The sequence below is a fragment of the Pomacea canaliculata genome, linkage group LG2, assembly GCF_003073045.1.
Source record: "Pomacea canaliculata isolate SZHN2017 linkage group LG2, ASM307304v1, whole genome shotgun sequence".
NCBI classification, from domain to species: Eukaryota; Metazoa; Mollusca; class Gastropoda; order Architaenioglossa; family Ampullariidae; genus Pomacea; species Pomacea canaliculata.
Genome location: NC_037591.1, coordinates 14,131,165 through 14,155,980, shown reverse-complemented (window position 1 = coordinate 14,155,980; position 24,816 = coordinate 14,131,165). Strand labels below are relative to the sequence as shown.

Here is a 24,816-nt window from a genome sequence, read left to right as displayed (position 1 = left end):
CAGGGGAGGATAGTGTGCATGCCTCTTTTTTAGCTCCTATTGAGATGTATTTTCTACACCTCCAAAGAATAACAATTCCAGGAAAATCACCAGTATTGCTGCTGCTAATAAGAGAAATAACTATATTCCATGGGCTTTAGTGAGTTGCGAAAAGTGGACCTCCCCAGTGATCACTGAGAACAAGATCTGTCTTTTGCTCAACAGTTGCAGGATGTGGCGGCAGTGTGGTTGTTGGCAGTGAAACAGTAACCTTAACATCACCTGGGTACCCCTATGGCTATGCTGCAAACTTAAACTGCATTTGGTCCATCACAACCCCTGTTGGGCAGCGAATATGGCTCAACATTTCCAACATTGATCTTGAGAGTCACCAATCATGCTTTTATGACTTTGTCAAGATATATAATTGTAAGAAATTTCATAATCTGCACAAGTTCTTGCTGACATGTTTTTCTGTAGAGCTCTTTTATATGCAAATGTGCATTTGTGTGCATGGATTATCTGTAGATAAATGTGTAGAACAAAAAAGGATTTAAAGTTCACGAACTTTAAACTAAAGGTTGGTAAGATGAAGCCTGCTCAGGGCTTTGATAAGAAAGCTTCTAGAGCCTTTCAGCAGCACTAGGTACTTAATTTATGAACAGTTACTTGATTTGTAGACCGATACTTAAGCTATAGATGGGTACTTAATTTATCAGTGGAGGGTGGGGGAAGAAGAGGACTGGCCTTGTCAGAAACCAGTGAACCACTTACAGCTTACTGTTTCCACAGTCACTTGTGTGGCCTTTATCCTTCTTGATTTCATGTGTAAATGTGGATGCTTTTGCTTATGTCAGTGCTTGTTTGTGTTAGGAGTTTTATCTTGGGATTCAGTGGTTCCTTTGCTATTCCCATGCTGAAATAAGACTTGAATGTAACACTTATATCCCAAATTAAAAATTATTAAACCATTTCTTGATGCAGCACAATACATGTATTATTACTGAGAGATTTGCTCTCATTTTCTCCACTCATATTTATCAAATAGATGACCATGGGATTACTTTAAAAAATTGTACTTCATCACTGTTGTTTGTTATATTCCTGTTGTTTTAGATGTTTGCATTGACCTTCAGTGCATGCCATGCAGTAGTGACAATTTTTATATGATTCTTTTTGCATTATGGTTAACAGCAGGATCCATAGGATCCACACCCATGAGAACATACTGTGGTCGTATCCCAAACCCTAATCCTGTGGTCTCAACCTCTAACGTGATGACAATTCAGTTTCGGAACAGATGCCACAGTCAATGGCACTGGATTCAGTCTTGACCTTAAATCAGGTTAGCCCTAGGAAGATATATATATATATATTTGCAGTGCCCACATGCATGCAGGTGTGCACGTACACACACAGAATACACACAAACACTGATATCACAGATATGTATGTAGTATCACGTAAAGATTTAACTTGAAATAAAATTGAATGCATGGTTTTTGCTGTCTGCAGTTTGTGGGGGGTCATTGGTCATCCCTACTGGCATCATCAGCAGCCCTTCATACCCCAGTAACTACCCATCAAACAGCAACTGTACATGGAATGTCAGAGTGACCGTTGGTCGGACTGTGAATGTGCAGTTTAATGGTACCTTCAACATTCCAAGCACAGTTAACTGTAGTTCAGACTATGTGCAGGTGAGTATACTTCATATACATGTAGACGAAACTTTGCAAACCATGGTAAAAATTGATTTAATATAAAATTATATTTCAAATTTAAATATGTGTATTTATAAGTATTGTGGTTTTAAAGAACACTAGAACCACTGTATTAGATTGAGCCCGATATATGCAAACAATGTCAAACACACATGAACACACTGGGGATGTCACAATAATGCCAGGCACCTGACCAATCGGTGACCTTTTGCCCGAAGGTTCATCCAGAAAGAGGAAGACAGGTGGTGATCACCTTGCAACAGAAGAAGCGACCTGGGACATTCTAGAAAATTTTGGGAAAAAAGGTTTAAGAGGGTTGGGTAGCAGGCAACAAGGGTCAGTCAGGAGAAGAGTTCTGAGGTGAGAGCTATACCCCACCGAGTAGAAAAATAAGCTTATGTTTCACCATGCTAGAATCATTGACTATAGGACAGGAATCAACATTTGAGCCCAATGACAGTGTTGAGTTGTGCACTAATGCCTGTTTCTTAAATATCACACTGAAGTGTTTTATGATCTGTTAGAGTGTTAGACATAGCCTTATTTGATTTTACTTTAAAACTTCCTCCAAACTTGCTAAGAGTAGCCAACCGCTCATCCTAAAGCATTGCAAGTATTTAACACAAAAAACATTCTAAATCTACTCACAGCTGCTCAATGGAGGTCACACTAATTCCCCACCTCTCATAAATGCCAACGCCACCTCTGCAACTGCCACAGCTAGTGGGCGCTACTGTGGTTCTGGCCTGCCAGCAGTGAGCTCACTTGAGACCAGCAGTAACTTGCTGACAGTGAACTTTGTGTCCGATGGATCTGGCTCTGGTGCTGGGTTTTCTTGATTTTCAGCGAGGTCTCCGTGTCCTGCGGAGGTGAGCAAAAAATAGCATATAAATAAGTGTCAATGGAGATTGTTTGAGAAAAAAAAGTAAACCACAATAGTAAACTCAATTAAAATGTAATAAAAATACAGCTTTCATACATGCACATATTTGTATGGATGAAGATTTTTCCAGTAGTGTCAGCTGATCTTGTGGGTACTGATCTGCCTGTGCATTCATCCATCCATCATCCGTCAATATTTCCTCTAAACCATTTTACTTTCTTAACCAGGCAAATGTCAGATATTTGAGTTGGGCTAAGTTGCAGGTGAAAGTCGTAGGAAACCAGTGTTTTTTGGGTAAACCATTCAGGATTTTAGAATCTGGTCAACATGCTGAGCTAAGTTGAGTTTTCTTGTCAGCACATTTCCAAGACATTCACCAATATGATGGGACTTAAGAACACTTTAGTAGATTTGATACTTAGGCACTTTGCCCAGTTTAGAATTGTTTAAGCTGTCCTTCCTGTGCCACTTCAGAATTTCTTTTTTCTATTTTTGATTATTTGCTTCAAGCACTCCTTGCACTCCTAAATTTAGCAATGTTGTTCTAATTTTTAATTTTTCTGGGTCTCAGGTACCTTGATGCTCACAGATTCTGTGAGAATGGGTTATTTCACTTCACCTAACTACCCTAACCCTTACCCACACAACGTGGAATGTATATGGATCATCAGTGCCCCTGCAAATAAGAAAATCCAGGTGGATTTTGAGCTTCCATTTAGATTAGAGCAACACTCTAGGTAAGAGTGCTAAAATTTTTGTCTTTCCAAGTGTGCTGTGTTTGTGTGTGTGTGTGCATTCACACATCTTCTTTAATTAAGATTTTAGTTTTTTTATGGATTCTTTTGGCCTGATTTCTCAGACCAGACTGTCCTACTAGCTGTGATTCACTTGGATAGGAGATGAGCGTTTCGAAGTGCATAATGCTTATGGTTAGGACCATGGATATATGTCGTAGAAGAGACAATGAGTCAGATCGCTCGAGGCCCGGATCATCAATAACTGTGCTACCTATCAGCAGGCTCCAGTGTGGGGACAGCAAAAAGTATGCTACTTTAACCAAAGCCAGAAATCAAGCTGAGATGGGAACAACCATCAGCACTTGGAACATACAAATGTTACACCAGTGCAGCTAAGTACAACAACTCACCCACAAGCTAAAACGGTACTGGTGGGACATTATGGGGCTGGCAGAGGTCAGATGGACAGGATTTGGGAAAACAACAGCAGATGATGTCCACAAAATGTGGTACAGTGACATGAGTGACATACAGTGACATGAGTATGGCATGGGCTGGAGCTGTCATCAGCTGTACATCCATATCCAGCTGGCTGATCTCTATAGGTGTCTCAGCTAATCCTCAAACTGTCCCCAGTGTCCAAGATACGCTTTGACTTCCACACAGGAAGACAACAAAGTGGAGGAGTTTTACCAATAACTAGACAAGGTTGTGAAGGCAGTTCTGAAAAAGGACATCTTCCTTGACTGGAACACCAAGGTGAGCTCAGATGCCTACCAGCAATGAGCAGAAAAGGTGGGCAAATTTGGCCCTGACAAAACCAGCGACAGGGACATCAGACCTAGAATTTGTGCAGAGCCAGAAACTCATCTTAGTCAACCCCTTACACTCACACAAGAAATCAAGAATGGCTACATGACATTCATAAGATTGGTCCACAATCAAATGGACTTTTTATCCTGCTGCCAAATCCTGCTTCAAGTCCAGCATTAACAAGCCAAGATGAGGATGTACCCAGGTGCTGACATAGATGGTAGCCATGACCTTGTTCTTATGAACCTGAAGCTGAAGCTGGAAGCAAAGCGACTCTCAAACACCCACCAGATTTGCTTTGCTTTAGAGACAGCAAGACCCAAATGTTGCTGAAAACATCAAAGAGGAGCTACTGTCAATAGTCCAGGAGGTTCTAGGACAGCAAAGGAATAAGAAAAGCCATGGGTTAGGAATGACATCCTAGATCTCAGTTACCAAAGGAGGGATTTGAAGAGAGAAAAGAAAAGCAAAATTAGCAGCTTCCAAATACAAAGAAGTGAACTGTGCCATCAAGAAAGGGATGAAGGCAGCTAGGGAGAACTGGATTGAGAACCAGTGCTGGGACGTACAGGATGGAATAGCATGAGGTAACAGCAAAAAGGCCTATCAACTATTAAGGACCCTCACTAAGACAGATCAGCACAAGACCTCAGTCATCGACAGCAATATCCACCTAACAAGCAGTGCTGTATTCAACTTATGGACTGAGTACTTCAAAAACCTGTACAACTTCTAGACGAAGACTGACACCAACATCATTCTAAACAACCAGACTAGAAACAGTGAACCTGCAGACCTACTAGTCCTACTGGAAGAGGTCAAAAGAGCTGTATATATTCTGAAGGGAAGAAAGTCACCAGGTGTTGATAATGTGCCAGCTGAAGCTGATTAAACAGGATCAGTAAGAAACTACTAAGTCCCTCACTGTTCTGTGTCAAAGAGTCCAGCTCAAAGAATGGATACAGTCACTAGTCATACCCCTCATAAAAAATGGGAACAGCAAACAGTGCCAGAACTACAGAACCATAAGCCTCATCAGCCTCCCAAGCAAAGTCAAACTGAAGATCACACAGAACTGCATCAGCACCACAACAGATCACAGCAGAGGAACAGGCTGGCTTCAGACTACATAGAAACAGTTGAACAAATCTTCAGCTTTTGCATTATTATAGAGAAGCTTTTTCAGCATCTGCAGGACCTGTACCACAACTTTATTGAATTTTGACAGATTTTTTGACAGAGTCTGGCATGGACTTTGGCGTATGATGTGAAAATTCAACATTGAAGAAGGTCTCATTCAAGTAACAGAAATATCTATGAATCTCAACAAGTGCAGTACTGTTCGACAACTCAATAGGAGTTTACTTTTGCACTACAGTAGGTGTATGTCAAGGATGTTACCTATTACCAGTGCTGTTTAATATCTTCTTGGAGAACATCATGCTTAAAACCCTCAGGACCAGCATACTTCCATTTCCGTTGGTGGAAGACCGATCTGCAGCCTATGTTATGATCAGTGGCTATGGCAAAACAGAGATCTATATGAATATATCTTCAAGGAACTCTGCCTGGAAACCCCCAGGTAACCTGCCGGTCCCAAGACTGGATGAAGGAGGAGGTTAGGGTGTGGGGCTAGCAACCCCATCCTGTAAAAACCATACTACAGAAACCACAAGTGCAACACAAGCACAATGAGAGCCTGGATGGGAAGATCTCTCTTGGAAGGGCCTATGATGCATGTTAGTGAAAACATTTGGGAAGTCAGCTCGCCAACCATCTTCTCAGGAAGAATAGGGATAAAACCAGGATAGGGACTTGGAACATCAGGACCTTATACGAGAGAGGGACATGGAGGAGATCGGTCTACAGCGAGGCAGAGGCAGCTGGCACGACATGGTCCCAACTGGTAAGGGACACCTAGAACTGGATCCAATGGCGTGGTGTAGTTGCGGCCCTATGCTCTACTTGGAATGAATAGGAACAAGAAGAAGAAGACCCTCTTCAAGGATGGCAGCTCCACGCAAGATGTCCGAATCAGGATCACAACAGCAGCAGAGACAACGGCTAAGCTAGTCAGGATTTGGCATAGCCATAAGGTCAGGTTCACTACCAAGTACCTGTATACAAATCTCTGGTAGTACCGATCCTGCTCTACAGATGTGACACATGGACTTTGCTCACTGAAACAGAAAGGAGAATCCAGAATTCAAGAACAAGGCTGCTCTAGATCTCATATAGAGAACATAGAATCAACTACTTTGTGTGAAACAAGATTGCCACATACATATGACACCAGGAACCTCTACTTTCAACAGTCAAGCAACATAACCTGGTTTGTTTTCTTTTGCCGTATGACCTGGTACAGCACCCTGTCGAAAACTGTCCTTCAAGGCACCTTGGAGGGTAGTTGATGCCGCTGTAGCCAAAGGAAGAACTGGCTTACATATGTCAAAGACTGGATTGGTCACAAAGTAGGCAAAAGTGATGGGCCCTGTCAGCTTGCCATGTCTATGTGCTCTCTGCAGCAACAGGTGCCTGTCAAGGGATTACTTATTTCTCAGAATAATCTAAAATATAGCCATGCTATATTTGTTAGAAGCAAAAGTGTGCACCTTCCAAATCATGGAGAAAATTACATTTAATGTTCAACTAGCATACAGGTGAAAAGCTTAATAATTTCGCTTCTGCATTTCAGGTGTCGGTATGACTACATTGAATTTCGTGATGGGGGAACACAAGATTCACCTGTCATGAATGTTGGTCATAATAATAATAGTCGTATATGTGGAGATCAGCTCCCAGGATCTGTGCTGTCCACAGGCAATGCCTTGTATGTCCGCTTTTTCACAGACGTAAGTGTGACTAGTGTAGGCTTCAAGGCTGAGTATAAGATAGGTGAGTATATTGAATATTTATTTATAAAGGCACATATGCACATCTTACTTACACATGAATCAACACATGCATGCAGATTCACGTACACACACATTCTTGCATTGTCAGGAGAACCAGATCACTTCCATTTATATCTTTTTGTTGTAATGTGTAATGTTGCACATCCTATAATGTACACACATGCATGCACACAGACATACTAGTAATGATAACTGACATTGCCTGGGCTGATTTCTTCCAACTGTAATTTTTTTTAGGTTTATGTCATCATTTGAGTCCAGCCATTTTCAGGCAGGGGGTTCAGTAGAGTGAAACACTGAAACATAGATACTCCTGATGCCCTTTCCTTAATTCTTAATATGTTAGGCAATGGGTGCACCATATTTCAAAGGAAGCTGTAAATTACTGGCCAGCTTACACTCTTCCTCCAGCTGTCTTGCTCTCCCCCGGTCTTTTGCTAATTGGTATCTAAAATTATAACTGTCTCATCTAAAATGATGATGCTGTCCATGTTTATTCTGAGTGATAAAAATATGCTGACTTTCTTCCATTTTTTTATTTGGAACCACTGGTAACATTTTAGAAAGAAGAAAATAAACATGGTCCAGAGCAATGTATACCAGCCAAAGATAGTCCATGACTTTAAAGATTCCTGCCAAATCTGCTGGGATTTCAAGAGCTGCCTGCCTGCCACACATACAGAAACATCAGCGTTCTGTGCTTTATTTATAAGATGTGTGTGTGTTTTCATGTGTGCATGCTGGAGAGTGGGGAAGAGAGGGTTTCTCAACCCCCAACCCTTATTTTTGTGAAACATACAGCCAGAGAAAGGGAATAAATGAACCATATATGTTGTCATCATCATCATCATCAGCAGCAGCAGCAGTAGCAGCAGCAATCATCAATCAATCATCAGTCATCATCATCAGTCATCATCCTAATAATAATAAGCTAGTATGTAAGAGAATGTTTTGATCAGAATTTTTTTTAAATTTTGCCAGCTACCTGTGGGGGACGAATCTTTAGTGTCAATGGGAGCATCACCTCACCAAACTACCCATCAAATTATGAATCCAACTCTAACTGCAGCTGGCTTGTATATGGTCCAGTGGGTCATTATCTAACTTTTACATTCAATGCTTTCAACCTGGAGTCGTCAACCAATTGTACAAATGACTTTGTGGAAGTGCGAGAATACAATGAAACAGGTGAGCGAAAGAATATGTGCTTGAAACTGTTACTCTAAAAGCTGAAATGATTTATTGTTTCTACCATGATGTTTATAACATTTATTTATTCATTTTTGCTGGATAGAGTTTGATGAATGGTCTGGACCATCTTTGAGGGGAGTATATGCCTTCCACCCTTTATGTGGCTTCTCTGTCACCTTCTGTGTCTGCATGTTTTTGCAGTGAAGATAGCTCTTGTGCATGCATGCAAAATCTCTTCCCTCACCACATACAAACATGACTGACAAGATGAGATAGGATTATGATAGTAAGGTTAAAAAAGATCAGCCTAACAAACGTAATTACAGATATATTAAACATATAGAATATGGAGCTCAGCTAAAATGTTTGTACATAGATGTAAAAAAAAATTAACATCATGCTTGCTGTCTGATTAGCACAAGTCTGAATCAAGTCCAGCAACACTGATAGTACTTTTGACAAAGACTTTCATATTCAGTCTTATCCTACTTTCACTTGCTCTTGGCTAACCAAGGTCATTGCAGAATACTGGCTTTTGATAAAGCCAAGAGAGTTGCATGCTTGGCACGATATACCAACAATGTTAGCAACTTCAGTAGCAATGCCAGATGCTTTACTCCATACACAATAAAGGACAGAATCTTTTGCTCACCTCATCACCTCACTAACTCACATCACTTGCTGATGACAAGCAGCAAAATGACATTCAAGATTTGGTTGTAGCAGTGGCAGAGGAAGATGCTTGGCTTTTGGTGGGAAGCAAACTTCATACTGACAGTGAATGAAGTTCACATTTTTGCCTCCTCAGTATCTTTTTTGTGGGGGTGGCTGCCCCTCTTGTCCTCCGAGTTCCTACCACTGATGAAATGATCAGACTCTGAAATACATTCCCTATGTAGTTGGAGTGGGGCTTCTTGCTTGTTGTTGAACCGCATTACCTTCGTCTTCTTGATGTTGATGGTCAGGCCAGTCATCGCTGTTTATTCTGAGCCGAGTAAGCTTTGTCTGTGCATGCTGCTCCTTGTGGGACAACAGGCTGATGTCAGATTGACCAGATGCACAAAGTGTTTATTTTGCTGCTTTAGGATGCTAGGTTTCACTACCCTGTCATTAAAGAGTGCTATGCATTCAGTTCTTGCAGATTGTCTCTTACCTAGTCAGTCAATATATGCCTTCTCCCATCATTGCATTGCACCATCCACCCTGTTACGCTGCCTCTGGCAGATGTTTGCGCCCTCCTATATGAAATGACTACAGCATCTTTTACATAGTTAAAACACCCAAACACTAGATTCTTGCCCTCACACTTCCCTTTTTCACTCATTTCTAAAATTTTGAAATAAAACTAGTTCATCATAGAGAGTTGTCATCAGATTAGCAATAAAGAAAAATGCATTCTATATTGTTTTATATTTAATCCTCTAATGAGTCTAATCCTTTACAATGACTCAAATGCCAACAAATGCACATCCTTAACCTTTTGTTGTTAGCCCTGAACATTATTCAGGCTCAGAATTTTCTATAAAAACAGATAAATCCTGGCAGTAGCTTAGGCTAAGTGCTGCATCTTGGAGATCCTGAGTGATGCTAGGACTTAACTTTTTTTACTTCAAATTCCAAGTCCATTGGAGCTAATACCAGGGAGATTAATTTTATGCAGTTTGCTGGATATTCGCTCAAACAACCATGGTGTGATATCAATTTGACATTTGTTTATTTCTTTCACAGGAAATTTGTTGCTGCGGGCCTGTGGTTCCAACTTGCCAGCATCCTTTGACACATCAGACAGTTATTCTTATGTTCTGTTTGTTTCCAATCAAAATGTTGTTTCCAGTGGCTTCAGCCTCTCATTCCAAGCAAGTGTTGAAGGTAGGTAATAAATGTGCAAGACAGATAATAAGGTCGGAGGGTATAGACTATAGAGTGTAAGGTAGGCTTTAAGCATGTATGGCCCTTGGGAAAACAATATGTTTGTAAAGTTGCAGATGACAGCTAGATAAAGTGAACAGAGTGTTGAATCCATTTCTCAGAAGCCACTTTAACAGTAAATGAGTGGTGCTTGCTGTACAATAGCGCAGTGATACTGGCTTGCACAAAGCTGTTTAGCAGTACAATTTTTCTGTAGATCTAAGGAAAATGAGGCAAAATTCAAAAAAAATAACATTCACATTTTTAATGCACAGTTTCAATGATTTTAATATAATTATCCTGTTTACTTGGATGGATACAATTCTGTCATTGCTTATGACATCGTTAAATTTAACTTAATTCTTGCTGTCAACAGCCAACATTATAGGAGGAGAGAAATACCATTTTCAAATGCGACTTTTCTCAAATTTGGGTTGGAAAAGCAAACATACATTCATTACAGAATATGGAAAATGTATTTGCTGAATACAGATTCATGTAACAGCGATAAACACCTCTGCTCACATTTACATTTACAATATTGCGAAAATATGGCTGACATGACTGTTCAGCTCTTAAGGATGTAGCCTTTATCACAGTACAACACTGCAAGAAAGTAGCACAGCTGTGTAAATATGTATACCCTGACCCAACAGTAACACTGTATTTATGTAGGTAATACTGTATAACACTGTGTACATGAGTGTACAATTTTTATGTCTGGCATGCCAGTACAAACCATGTATGGCTGACTGTATTTTGTATGTTGTGCATACCATACTACACTAAATGCATAAATTAAGTAAATTTGACATCACTGAAGCACTAAAAGCATATGATATTTTGAACAACAGAGTGTGGAGGTGATCTGACAACGCCATCTGGAGTTTTCACATCTCCCAATTTCCCAGGACTTTATGCTCACTCACGGGTTTGTGAATGGAAGATCATAGTACAGCAGGATCGACGTGTCACCCTCACTTTTGATGTCTTTACACTTGAAGAGTCCTCAATCTGTGCTTGGGACAATATTGAGGTTAGCACTTTATCTCCTAGTTTTCTCTCAAAGTTTTTATGATTGTAAGAAAATAATTCCCCTCCCTTTCCCTTTTGTCAGTTCAGCTTTTGATGAAATTTTGTGACTGAGAAAGCAACCAGACATTGAAAGGTATCAGAAGGGAATTCCCTCATGGCAGGAAGAGCACTGACTGATGAGTCAGACAATGAGGTAAAACATTCTGGTTTATGCGAAAAACTTGAGAGGGAGCTTCTCAAGATGAACTGGTGAAGAGAATTTCCAAAGATCACATTGAATGGAGAGCAGTCTGTTCCATTAGAGTCATCATGAATCATGGCATATCTTTGTTTATAAGGATAACAGAATAAACAAAAATTATGCTTTTTTAAATATATCCCTCAGTTTAAGGATAACTGAGTTTATGTACACAAAAAGAGAAAAGGGTATTACAGCACCTTTGAGCTCAAACTCATCTTGCCTTGAAAGAGCTACAGTAACCAGTGCTAGTGATGATGAGGGTATGGGGTGATATTTGACAAGCTGAAGGTTTGATCACTTTTGTTTTTGGTTGTCAAACTAGGTGTTTAATGGCATCATGCCAGACTCTCCCCGCCTAGGCCGTTTTTGCGGTACTAATAACCCAGGCGTTATAGAGTCAACAGGCAACACCATGCGTGTAAGGTTTCGGACAGATTCATCCGTCAGTCACGGGGGATTCAGTGCCCGCTACACATCTGTCAATGAAAAGGGTTTGTAGAAGCTTGCTTTTGTTGTTCTTAATCCCAATTAATCTTATATTAATGAACTTTACACTTAATTTGATCTCTGTACTATCAGTGCAGTGTAGGAAAAAAAATAGAGTTGAATACAGATTTTTTTTTTATCTGACTGTCGCCAGATGTGTGCTCACAACCTCTCAAACAGCTGATACAAACACACAATCACTTGCTCAGCCAGGGGCAGTACACGATGTTCCTGTTGAACCACTAATAAGTATAAACCAAAATAAAGACAAAATGAATGGCACAAACAGCAACTTTACTCACATGCAGAAATTTTTTTTTTTTTAAATATATACATACATATGCACATACATACTAAAGAAACACAAATTAAAGGACCACCCCAATCCCAAGTAAACAAAAATTAAAATATGCTAGTAGGGGAGAGAAAAAAAAATAAACACTTGTATGCACTGCGGCACAGTTCTGACAGATGGATCTGGATAATCACCCCTGAGGCCTAAGGCCTAGTGTTGGATCTCAGAGGCAAATTTGCACTTAATCTGTTTGCACTGATTTTTTTGCTTACTGTGTTGCACTTTCACATTGATCTCTCTCCAACAGTTCTTCAGGCATACAAATGGACCCTATGCCAGTCTGCAGTCTGAGCTGCTCATTGATGTCATGCACAGGTTTAGCGTGCTACACACACTGGCGATGTAGGAGGACAGGCCAACAAAGATGAAGGATGGAATGAATGTAGGGGTGGACAAATGAAGAAAACGATGAGATCACACACACACACACACACAGGAGTAGCAAAAGACAAAGATGAAGCGTAAGACTAAACAGAAGATAAGGATGAAGAACGAGTCCACAAAGAACAACAATAAGCCTGGGAAGAAAACAATAGAAATACCTGTCGCTAGGTGGCTTCAACAAGAAAAGACTTCCCTCTCCAAATCCCATCTTTAGCTAAGTCCTAATCTAATCCCATTGAATCTCCCCACCAATAGCAATAATCATACAGTGTCATGTAAACAAAGTGGCTCAACTTTCAATTTTCTTTTTCAGTCTGTGGCCAGTTGTACACAACGCCTGGCAACATTACCTCCCCTGGGTATTATGAGCATGGAAACTACACTAACAACCTTGAGTGTATCTGGCGAGTGGAAAACCCAGCGCGCACCAACTCTTCCATCCTTGTCATTGTTGATGACTTGGCGTTAGAGCCCCATCTGACCTGTGTACACGACTTCTTGGAAGTCCGTGAAGGTGAGCTTTGCACAGACCTTGAAGAGATCTTGATAATGCAGCTGATCAGAGAGTAATATTAGATTTCAGAGTAATATCAGATTAGAGATTAATATTAGATCAGATAGTAATATTTGCCTCCTTTTATGTAAACTGTCATTCACAGAATTGTATGGCATGAATAACAATGACTGATTGGGTGAAGTGGTAAGATGTAGTGTATGAGTCTTTCGCATTTACAGATTTTTTTTAAAGCAGGGATGTGCTGGAAATGATTCAATCTTCATCTTCATAGTGATGTTTTGTTTATAGGAAAAGACTTTGGTGGCATTAAAACAGAGAACAAAAAGATGAAAAAGAGAAATATATCAACATTGTGATGATGGAATAAGCTGTACAAAAATAGGGAGAACACTGCATGTATTCTTCTACACTAATTTTGACTGTGTCACTTCTGCTATAGGTCGTGACGGTGATGGATCCATTATAGAGAAATTCTGTGGTAACAATACCATCCCTCCCCCTGTTCTCAGCCCGTCCCAACATATTTGGCTGAGATTCCGCACCGATGGCTCCATTGTTGACCGTGGTTTTGCCATCACTGTACAGTTTACCAGTAAGAAAAATGATTCTGATTTAATGGCCTTTATTACCTCCTTTATTTCTGTTATATTTATATTTATATATCAGCTATACATAATATCTACAGAATAATTATTTAGAGCTATAAAAAGTTAAGAGTAAAGAGTAAAAGTTAAGAATGAAAATTTGGTCTTTGTTGAAGGAAGGGCCTCATAGTGTCTGGAGGCTGTGCAGATTTATCATCACCACAACTCTTTTCATTGTAATCCTTCTCCTTAGCATCATTGGTGTTTATTTCAGCTGGATTTATTGTTTTAGTGCATGCTTGTATGTTATCCATGTTCTGGGAGAGTAAACAAGCAGTGTATGTCTACCATGTTTACAGCTTGTGGTGGTGAACTGACAGCACCTCAGGGTCAGATCACCAGTCCCAACTTCCCCAACAACTATGAGCACAATGATGGTTGTGCCTGGCTCATCTCTGCTCCAGAAGGGGAGCGTATACGGGTAGGAGCCTGTTTATTTCTTTTGTGTCCTACAGTTGCAGGTCACAGCTGAAAATACATTATGTTGTAGTAATTACCAGGTCACATATGTATGTGGTAGAGGGTTTTTTAGAGGCCAGCTGAAAGCCGAGTGGCTTGGCAGATCTGATAAGTAGCTTTAATTTGCATGCAAGCTGTTTGGAGAATGAGGGGGCTGCATCCAATCTCCTGCTAGGGAGATGCCAGCAGCACAATGGGTGCTCCAATATAGCTGGGCACTCTTTGCACATCAACCCTCTCAGTCAGTATGAAAGGGGTGGGTGGGGAACGTGCAGCAGGATACACAATTAAGAGATGTCAGAGAACAGAAGTTAGCCACGTTTTGAGAGTAAAACAGGTTGTAGCACTGCCAACAGATCACCATCTCACCCAGCAGCCCAGCTGAGGGCTTTGCGTAAAGTTTGCTTGAAGGATACCTTGCTAGAAGTAACAGTTACTGCAGACAGCCAGTGAGCAGTCACTTTAGTCAAATCATCTTACAAATAATCTACGGATATGCTTTAAGGGTCCTCTTCATAAAGTGTGCCCTCTTGTTATGCTGGTTTTAGATATTTTTGTGTTATTCATGAATGTGTGTCATGGAATACAAATAGGGAAAATATTTATCGATAAAGATTTCATTTTCTTCAGCAATACAGGATTTTTAGAACTGCCTTGAAAAAGGAGAGAGTGATTGGGAAAAGAAGATGCATTATATCATGTTTCTTTGTTATGTTTATGTAAACTTATTATTGAGATTAAAGCTCCGGTAGGTGATCCTATACCGCACAATAACTCTAACAGATTAGCTCTTTACAGTTCACTTGATCATATCTGAAAAATTACATATACTTTGTGCTTGAGCTCAAACCTCTGACCCGTAAAGAAGTAAGAACATAATTTTAAGGTTAAATTCTATCCTGAAGCTGTTTTTATGCTTGCTGCAGTGCATACTGAAATCATGGGCTTTTTAATATCTTGAGATTTCCATAAACTCCATAACTTTCTTTATACTGTCAGCAGCTTTCCCCCCCCCTTTTTTTTTTAGCATTTATTGCCTAATAGGTCTCAGTATATCTATGTTGCCAGTTATTTTCCACACCCATCAGTATTTCTTATAGCATTTCTTTTAAGTTAATTTCTGTGACCTCATTTCCTACCAAATGTATTTTTGTGGGCACATTTGGTAGTTTCTGCGGCAGACCACCATGCCATTTATTAACAAAACAACAACAACAAAAACAAAAAACAGTTAACTCTTCCACGATCATCAGTACTCTTCAAACGATATTCTTTTTTCCTGTATGTGCATTACTGGCTTCCTGTCGTATGGCTGTCATTTGGTACATCATTCTACGCTACAAATTATTTTTCTTTATTTTCTCTTTATCTATATAAATGTCTGTATGAGTATGGATCGTCATATTATTTGTGTTCGTGAGCTAAAGAAAAATTTCTGTCGTAGGTTTTCCTCGACAGACAATAAAGTCTTATTTGATTTGATTTGATTTGATGACTGTTGTGAAAGTTGCTGAATTCACATTGATTCACAATGATTCACATTGTTACCTTAGATTACTTTTAGTGACTTCAACCTAGAAGAGCACAGCAGCTGTGTGTTTGACTACCTGAAGATTCTAAATGGTGGGTTGCCTGACTCTCCATTAATCGGCAAATACTGTGGCACCAGCAATCCTGGCACAATACTGTCTCAGAGCAACCACTTACGGCTTATGTTTGTCACAGACATCAACCAGTCTGGTAGAGGCTTCCGTGCCACATACACTTTTGACAGCGAAGGTTTGGCTTACACCTTGTTCATTTCACATTTTAACTTGCAATTTTCTTTCTGTTTTTTTTTCCCCTGATGTTTTAGACTCACTTCATGTAGACTGAAGATCACTGTCACCTCATTTCCTACCTACAACAAAAAAATAACCATGCATTTTTGGATTGAAATATCTCCATTTTATTTTCTGTTTTTGTTTTGTTTATGAATTTCTTTGCTTTAGCTATAATATGGTGACAATAGTGTCAGGTTTACAAGATGTGTCATATTCTGTTTTCTTTAGCATGTGGTGGACTACTACAGAGCTCTCAGGGTACTGTCTCTTCTCCGAACTATCCATCCAGCTACCCCCCGAACACAGAATGTGAATGGGAAATCAGAGTGGACAGTGGGTACATCCTCATTCTTAATGTGAACTCTTCTTTTGATCTACAACCTGGGGATTGTTCCAGCGATTATCTGGAGGTAGGGATCGGTGACTACTTTTTGATCCATCATTATTATGTTTGTATGTTTTTCTTTTTAGCAAAGTGTTTTGAGCCCACCTTTAGTGATGGAGATAAGTGATTTACAAATCAACATATTATTATTATTAATTTAGAAAAGAAAAGTTTGCTGAATGCTGGTATACCAGCCAGTCCTTGAACTCTCATGATACTAACATTTTATGATAACATTAGCCATAGCAGTTAAGACTTTGAAATGAAGTCAGATGTTCCAAGAACTTTGAAGTTTATGTGACAATTTTCATTGTCAGATAACTGATATTTTGGCCAATGGGACGCAAGTTCTGAAGGGCCGCTACTGCTCAAATGCTCCACCTCCTGTGACATCGTCCTTTAATCGACTGCTTCTTAAGTTCCACTCAGATGGCAACATAAATGGCAACGGCTTTTCGGCCAGCTGGACTTCAGGTAAAGCTTGAGTTGCTTTTTGAAGTGGTGATTAGAGCATTAATGCGAGTATTATTTATTTTAGTTGATGCCAAAGTTAACATTAATAACATCAGCATTTAATGTTACAATTTTTTTTATCTTATTAGTATTCAGTATTTTCCTTGTATGTTCTTGTGTATCAAGATGCTTTATACTATTTCATCAAGTATAAAGGAAGCAAAGTAAAGGACATAATGAGGAAAGTAAGCACTTGTCTCTAGTGTTTCCATATATACATCCAAGTACACAGATGACCATTCATGAGCCCATCCAAGCACACATACAATCATGCATACAAGCACAAAATCCTTCCTAGAATAAATCTGAATATGAATGCAAAAGATACATAGCCTCTTGCAATCATCTGTGCATGTCAGTGTTTCAGTACTAGAATGCTAGAGTGGATGTATATGCTTTGATTTTTAGTAAAATTTAAAAAAAATTCTTTTCTACGTTTCATTCATAGATTGTGGAGGTATTTTCAATAGTCCAACTGGTGTGATAACGTCACCTGGCTATCCTAGAAATTACCGCAACAACCTACGCTGTAACTACACTATTTATGGTGACACTGATCATTATATCATTCTGACCTTCAACCCAGCTTTCAACCTTGAAGGTATTTGCTTGTTGCTGATGAGTTTTTCATTAGTTTTTACACACACACAGCACTGGAGGAAGACACCCACTCAAATCACCTGATTTTGCAACATTTTTCTATATGGCTCTTCTTTTTAACTTTAAATATATTTGAGTGTTGTTTCTTAAGAGCTAGGTTTGTTGTTTCTTCTTTGACTATACCAGATGACAAAACTGTAGGAGATAAAGGGTTACATTAGCTCTTTAACCATGAAAGTTGTCTTCATGCCAGTGGGCTGGCACATGCCTGGCATGCAGAGCATTCTACTTGGTAGTGAGCAACTTTCCTCTAACAGTTAAAAAGGCAAACTCTGAATAAAATCTACAGTTATGTGGAAAATTCTATCTTTGTTGTAGTCTTGTGCAACTACATTACACTTTTCACCTTTGCAGTGTGATATTTTTCCTTTACCCAGGATGGTGAGTCACTTTTACTTAAGTACTGGGTTGGGACTTGACTTTTCAGCCCCTTTTTGGGCTGTTGAATTCTGACCAAGCAGCTGGCACCCCATCTTCTCCACACACCACATTACCTTTGTGCAATTTGAGGTGTGATGTTTTGCTGTGTTGCACACTCTTTTTGGATTTGTTTGGTATCTTTAAGCATTTTATTCTGTGACCAGAGACCCTAAACCTGTTCTGAAGAGCAGCTTCTCTTAGGTTTTTTTCCTAAAGCCACAGATTGTGCAGACATCCTTTAAGAGGGGACCAGCATAGCCTGTTACTGTTCTTAGCCAGCATCTTTTTGACACTGACCTGCGGGGATTTGGCTTTGTCCACCTCTTCAGGTTTGGCAGACCACCACAAGGCATGTTACACTTGGCATTTTATCTGTTTACATGTATGATTTCTGATATCCAAAAACAGGCATTGGTGGAGTGACCTTTTTTGATGGTGTGGCCCCTCCTCTTTCAGGCATTATAGCATGAGACAACACCCTTGCCTGTGAGTCCGGCAAGCCTGTGGAACATTTTAAGTGCACTTGCAGCTTACCAATGCAGGAAGGGTCTTCAATGTGTGACCCTGCCCTTCAGGCTGTCCATCACTCCATGGGTTTTCAGTTGAATGTTTAATGCCATGATTTATGCATTATGGCCAGTAATAACTGTCCATGCATAGGCTTACTTGGATGACTTGCTATTACAGCCCAGCCTCTCTCTGCATCAGCAGGGATGCTTGTCTCCGCATCTTGACCAATCTAGCCTAGTTGATCTGTGCACAGAGGTCAGATCTCTACCATTTGCAGGATTTCTGTTACCTAGTGATGTGCTTCCTTACCCTCAGAAATGGGGTTTGCCTGCTTCTGGTCCAGGTCATGATGGAGGCCCACGCTTTGCGCAACACTGCAAAGATGGGTTGGATGTTTAGATGTTATAAGGCAGTTGCTCACCTGACTCTGCACCTCAGGCACGTGCTGTTAGTGAGACAATGGTTAAAGAACTAGTGTAACTCTTCATCTCCCATGGTCATATCATCTGGTAAGTCTCAAAGAAAAAAAATTTACTCTATAAACTTCTATTTTATTTTTTTTTAACCAGGTGGTACATCATGTCCATATGACTACGTTCAAGTGTTTGCTGGAAACAGCTCATCCAGCCCCCTGCAGGGGCGATTCTGTGGTAATGTGGCTCCCCAGCCAGTTAATGCTCTGCACTCAATGCACATACGATTCTGGACAGATAGCTCTGTTGTCGCTTCAGGTTTCCAAGCAACATATAGGGTGTCAGGTAATTTAAGTTGCCCATTTTTTCAATCTGCACAGTTTTTATACAATATTTTCAAGCTTAGTGTGTTTAATGATTTGTTTCAATGGTTAAGAAAAACCTAATAATTTGATTAATTTATTATATTTTATTTTTAATGGCTTCTTTATGTCCATTATGGGACTGATATCTCCAAACCAAAACATTGAAATTTTATTTTAATTACTTAGTTTTTTTCATTACCATATTGCATATTTCATACCTTAATTTTTTTGGAAAACATTTTATCTAGCATGCTGTGTGATCGGTGTGTGTATGCACGTGTGTGTGGTGGGTGGGTGTGTCCCTTGTACAGCATGTGGAGGTGTGTACACTGAACCCACCGGTTTGATTCAAACGCCAACATACCCAAGCAGCTACCCACATGACAGCAACTGTTCATGGTTCATCACGGTGGATCCTGAAAAAATCATAGCTCTCAAGTACCTGGTTTAATTTTTTGAAATCCTAAACCAAATCTTTAAAAGTCTATTGATGTTTTAAAGTATGTAATCTGTGTATATGCATGGGCATGCATGGGCATGCATGCTTGTGTACATTCTCTGATGCACAGATTATGAAATAAAATTAAATCTACTTTTATGTTCTTTTTTTGTCCATTTGTAGACCTCAAAGTCTGTAGTTACTGAGTGTGTAAGCTGGCAACAATACAGATAGCTGATACAAGTATTTGCTTCATCTTGATTGCTAAGTGTGCTATATTTGTAAATCAGCTCTGTTAAATAAAAACCTGCTTTCTTACATTTGCCCAATATAATTTAATAAGGAGAGGTTTTATATTTGGGATGTGAACATTTTTTTCCTCTCATAGGTAAATGGCTAGCAATGATTTTTGCTGGTTCAAAAACAAAGATAAAAGTATTCATGAAATGTCCTCTTTTCTTTTCCTTCAACTTTCCTTACCCCTTCATCAGAACAAATTGAGACTTTGAGTTTAAAAACACTTTTGTTTATGTTAGTCAAATCTTTGTTTCTTATCAACCTTTTTTCTTTTTGGCCAGATTTATTTCCTTCAATGTTGAACCACATTCACGCTGTCTTTATGACTACCTGGACGTCTTTGATGGAAACAATACGTCTGCTCCAAAGATAGGCCGTTACTGTGGTACCCATGCTCCAGATGTCATCAAGTCTTCTGGGAATGCTATGTACATCAATTTTGTTACAGACAGCTCCGAGAGTGGTGAAGGGTTTCAAGGAGGTTACTGGTCTACATATGGTGAGATATTATTGCTTGAGTTATGGCGCCATGGGGGCAGGGAAAAGTCGTGACAAGACCATGGGAAAAGGGATTGGATTGTTCTGGAACATTTAATGGAGATAGAATAAGTAGCATAGCTTTAGGGTTGAAGGAGGCTTTTTGGGTTTGGAAGTGAGAGTGGAGAGACAGCAGGCCAGCTGCTAAGTGAAACTCTGAATAAAATCTACAGTTCATTTCAAGCCATTTCAATCTTTGTTGTGTTCTTGTATGATTAGCCCATCCCTACGTAGCCATCAAGGACTGACGTGTTGGTTACATTAGTGAATAGCAGATTTAATAAAACTACTAACATAACTACGGGTGATGATACTGATGACATGCATTTACTTTCCCTATGATATAATATCAGCACTGAGCATTTTACACCACACTCTCTTGAATTTCTTTTTCATGTATAACTGGGTCCAGGTGCTTTGACTGGGGTTTATGGTTCATTCGGTTTGTTCTTTCTTCCAATTACTTTTTCATGACTTGAAAGTTTCTCATTATTGTGGCACAAAAGGTGGTTTAGACCTTGTGGCCCATTTAAATATATTTAAGGCAACATTTCATCAGCAAATTTTATCAACAAAAGTTCAGGAATTTATGTAATTAATAACAGGTAAGAAAAGTTGACTTCCCCATCCTTTGCTTCAGGCATGCTTGCTTTCATTATCCAGGACCCCAGCATGGATGTGGAGGTTTTCTTAATCAAACAAGTGGACAAATCAGATCAGTGGATATTAATGGTGATGGAAATTATGAGGACAACCTAGACTGTCGCTGGACAATAATGGTAGAGCCAAACAAGCTAGCAAGACTCACATTTTCCAGTTTTCATTTGGAGCCTGGGGAAGAGTGCAGCTATGACTCTGTTGCAGTAAGAAGATAGTGATGATGTTTTCACCAGTTTTGATTCTGATACACAAACAACTGACAATCACTTCTTATTTTCTTAGTTTGTAATATTGATATCAGTGTTGATCGTCTGTCTCTAGCAGATACTGCTCTGTAGAAGAATATTATTTTAGTGATATTTCCAATGTTAGGAATGAAAAATTATTAACCACCATTTTTTTAATTTATTTTTATTTTTTATTTTTATTTTTTTTGCAACTGATCTCAGGAACCTCTACACATTTAGTAACACCCTACATCCAACATAGGTTGTTTTCTTTGATTTCCTTTACCCAGGTATATGATGGATTTTCAACAACAGACAGCTTGCTGGGTCAGTTCTGCGGTTCATCCATTCCTTCAGCTTTGCGGGCTTTCTCAAATGTCATGCTGGTGGTGTTCACAACGGATGGCTCTATTGGCTTCTCAGGATTTGTTGCTCAGTTTGGACAAGAAGATGGTGGGTGAAGAAACTGGAGTTTATGTTAGCTATTGATCTTAAGCTGCAAAGTTCTCTGTTCATATGATGAAAACTGATAAATAATGGATATATGCTTGAGCTTTTGGGAAAAAGGACAAATCAGTATCCGTTCATTACATTAGTCTCTACTCATCTTGCAGCTTTATGTGGAGGAATACTTATAGCAACTGATATGCCTCAAAACATTTCATCGCCCAACTATCCATCGCCGTCTTCACAGGCAGTGAGATGTCGTTGGACAATTGACTCAGGAGCCCCCAACAAGCAGGTGTCATTGACTCTGCTGGACATTGACCTGACTCCAGATGCTCAGTGTACGCAGGACTATATGGAATTCCGAGACTCACCTATGGTCAGTTTCACTAGGAACTCCTGCTGTCTGTTAATTCCCAATGTTATTGATTACACATGCTTGAATGAAGAGGTGTGAAAACATTGTGTTGATCACCAAGAAAGTATAAAAAAAAAAAAAAGAAAAAGGGAGGGTCTTCTCTTTTTTCTTTTTTTTTTTACTTTTTTGATGATATACTTTTTGTGATCTAGAAACATCCATTGACACTAGTTTTCTAGAGAAGAGAAGAGATATATGTTGGTTGTATTATGGGACACTCCATTTGACAACATGTTCACATACTTATTTTAACGTTCCTCCATTCTTAGACTGTTTTATTCTTAGATTGTTCATTTTAGGTCTCAGAACTCATTCTTCTGACTCTACTTTCATAATAATTTTGATCTGGCCCTCATGCCTAGCACATGATTTTCTAACAGCAGCCATATGATTCAGCATAATTTCATCTGATGGTCATTGTTTTCAGAATGCTTTGTTCACTCAAGCCCACCATTGCTTGATTTCCATGGCACTTAACTAGTTCATTATGTTTCTGACTCTTTTTTAAAGATATTTGCCAAGTGACATTGTCCAAGGAACAATTTTTAATGATGGCCACTATACTTTCTCAGCAATTACCAACATCATACTTGCAGTTGGCACTGAATGCATTACAATATATACATCTATGTATACACGCACACTCTCTCTCTCTTTCAGACTCTCCCTCACACACACTCTCTCAAAAACACACTGCCTTTCTCTCTCCCAAACACACATACACTACCTCTCTTTCAAACACATGCACACACCTTACACACCACTCACATTTCAGTTACAATCAGCATAGCTTTATAGATGTTCATTCAGCTTAATGATATGATGCCTTTATTCTAATTTCATAGTTTGTTGGTCTTTATAAAAAGTTCGTGAAAATTCTGTCACATTTGCACCCATCCTCTGCTCAAGTGGACTTGCTCCTGTTTCTTTTATTTTGTTACTGTTTGAATTATCCATTCACCCTGGTTTTTTTCTCTAATTGTTCGTGCAATCTTATCAGGATTTCCTGCAATAGATTTTCATCTCTTTTTCTTTTTGGTGTGTTTTGTCTCTCTCTATATCAGTTGAGCATGCTTCAGTGAGATGTCAAACTGTTTCTTTTATGTGATAGTCATGAACAGAGCCCTTATATGTCTTCACAGGGTGAACTTGGTCAATCTGTGCACTACTGTGGAACCACCGTGCCCCAGACTTTTTACTCAGCAGGTCAGGTGGTACAAGTTATTTACAACACGGCTGGAAATTCACAGAATCGTGGCTTTATTTTGTCATACAAACAGGATGGTGAGTTTTACATAATTGACTTAAGTATGAATTAGCTGTGTTGCTGTATTTTTATGGCTTTAGACTCTGTATCGTTTTCCTCTGCAGCAAAGCAGATACTAGCATTCAAATTAAGAAGTTGTATGCATGTATGCAATTCTGACACTTGCTAATGACTGACTTATAAAGATCAATCTATGATAAATACATATTTTTGAGAGATGTTTTACTTGTCTTTCACACCTTCACATTGTGCAGAATATTTGCAAAGATTTCAGTCCACAGTTTATTGTCTAATACAGATTTCAACAGAGAATTTGTGTCCACCAATGGCCGCATCACTAGCCCAGGATACCCTGGTGTGTACCCTCAAAATGCCAACTGTTCTATCTCAGTGCGCTCCCCTAATGGCACGACACTGGCCCTGTATTTCACACAATTCCACATTGAGCCACACAGTCAATGCTTATTCGACTTTTTAGAGGTATGCAGAAAATAAAATCTTATTTGTATGTTAATTTGTGTACATGGGACAGTTGGAGAGTTTTAAATTGAAAGGGGTATAGCATGAAGATGACAGTCTGAGAGTGTGTGTGTGTTGATATACACATACATCTGCTGAGCTATCTGTGGGAACTTATGTCTGTTAAATGATAATAAAGATAATCTGATGTACATTTGGTCTTGGAGATGATGACCTTGCGTTGACAGATCTTGGGTTGGGATGGGGGAGCAGAATGAACATCCCGTTAATAAGCTATGCTGACTGACAGATACACAATGGGTCCAATGCATCGTCGCCTGTACTGGCTCGTCTGTGTGGAAGTACACTGCCTGATCCAGTCTTCATTCCCAGCAACGTGGCTTTCTTGAGATTTGTGACTGACGCCTCTGTGCAGCATGTTGGCTATGACATCACTTTCACCTCCACCACACAAGGTTGGAATTGTGTAGCAGTCAATGGCCAGGCTTTATTCTTGGTCATTGTGCTGTGTTTGTATAGTAGTATGGAATAGGGTTTAACACATACACGTACACACACACAGAGCTGTGTGACCTTGTAAATAACAGCACCTGACTACCCTGTGCTCTTCATGGCAGAAATGGGAGATATCATCAGGAGGTTCACGGTAACAATGGACAAAGCGCACTTGAGGAGGGTTGGTGG

General features: G+C 39.5%; 1 protein-coding gene across 1 annotated transcript in view; it reads left to right on the top strand.

Annotated features, from left to right (window-relative positions):
- LOC112557991 (cubilin-like) overlaps positions 1-24,816 on the top strand; it is a 78,054-nt gene that overhangs the window by 50,667 nt on the left and 2,571 nt on the right. The window contains 27 exon segments of the mRNA XM_025228169.1: positions 205-408; positions 1,174-1,274; positions 1,276-1,324; positions 1,495-1,679; positions 2,354-2,537; positions 3,158-3,323; positions 6,832-7,031; positions 8,033-8,239; positions 9,971-10,111; positions 11,005-11,186; positions 11,749-11,917; positions 12,965-13,165; positions 13,608-13,760; positions 14,112-14,233; positions 15,825-16,050; positions 16,323-16,504; positions 16,797-16,953; positions 17,441-17,593; positions 19,152-19,340; positions 19,672-19,798; positions 20,378-20,595; positions 21,297-21,496; positions 21,811-21,973; positions 22,135-22,346; positions 23,528-23,669; positions 23,951-24,132; positions 24,422-24,587. Coding sequence (XP_025083954.1) covers positions 205-408; positions 1,174-1,274; positions 1,276-1,324; positions 1,495-1,679; positions 2,354-2,537; positions 3,158-3,323; positions 6,832-7,031; positions 8,033-8,239; positions 9,971-10,111; positions 11,005-11,186; positions 11,749-11,917; positions 12,965-13,165; positions 13,608-13,760; positions 14,112-14,233; positions 15,825-16,050; positions 16,323-16,504; positions 16,797-16,953; positions 17,441-17,593; positions 19,152-19,340; positions 19,672-19,798; positions 20,378-20,595; positions 21,297-21,496; positions 21,811-21,973; positions 22,135-22,346; positions 23,528-23,669; positions 23,951-24,132; positions 24,422-24,587 — 4,581 coding nt within the window.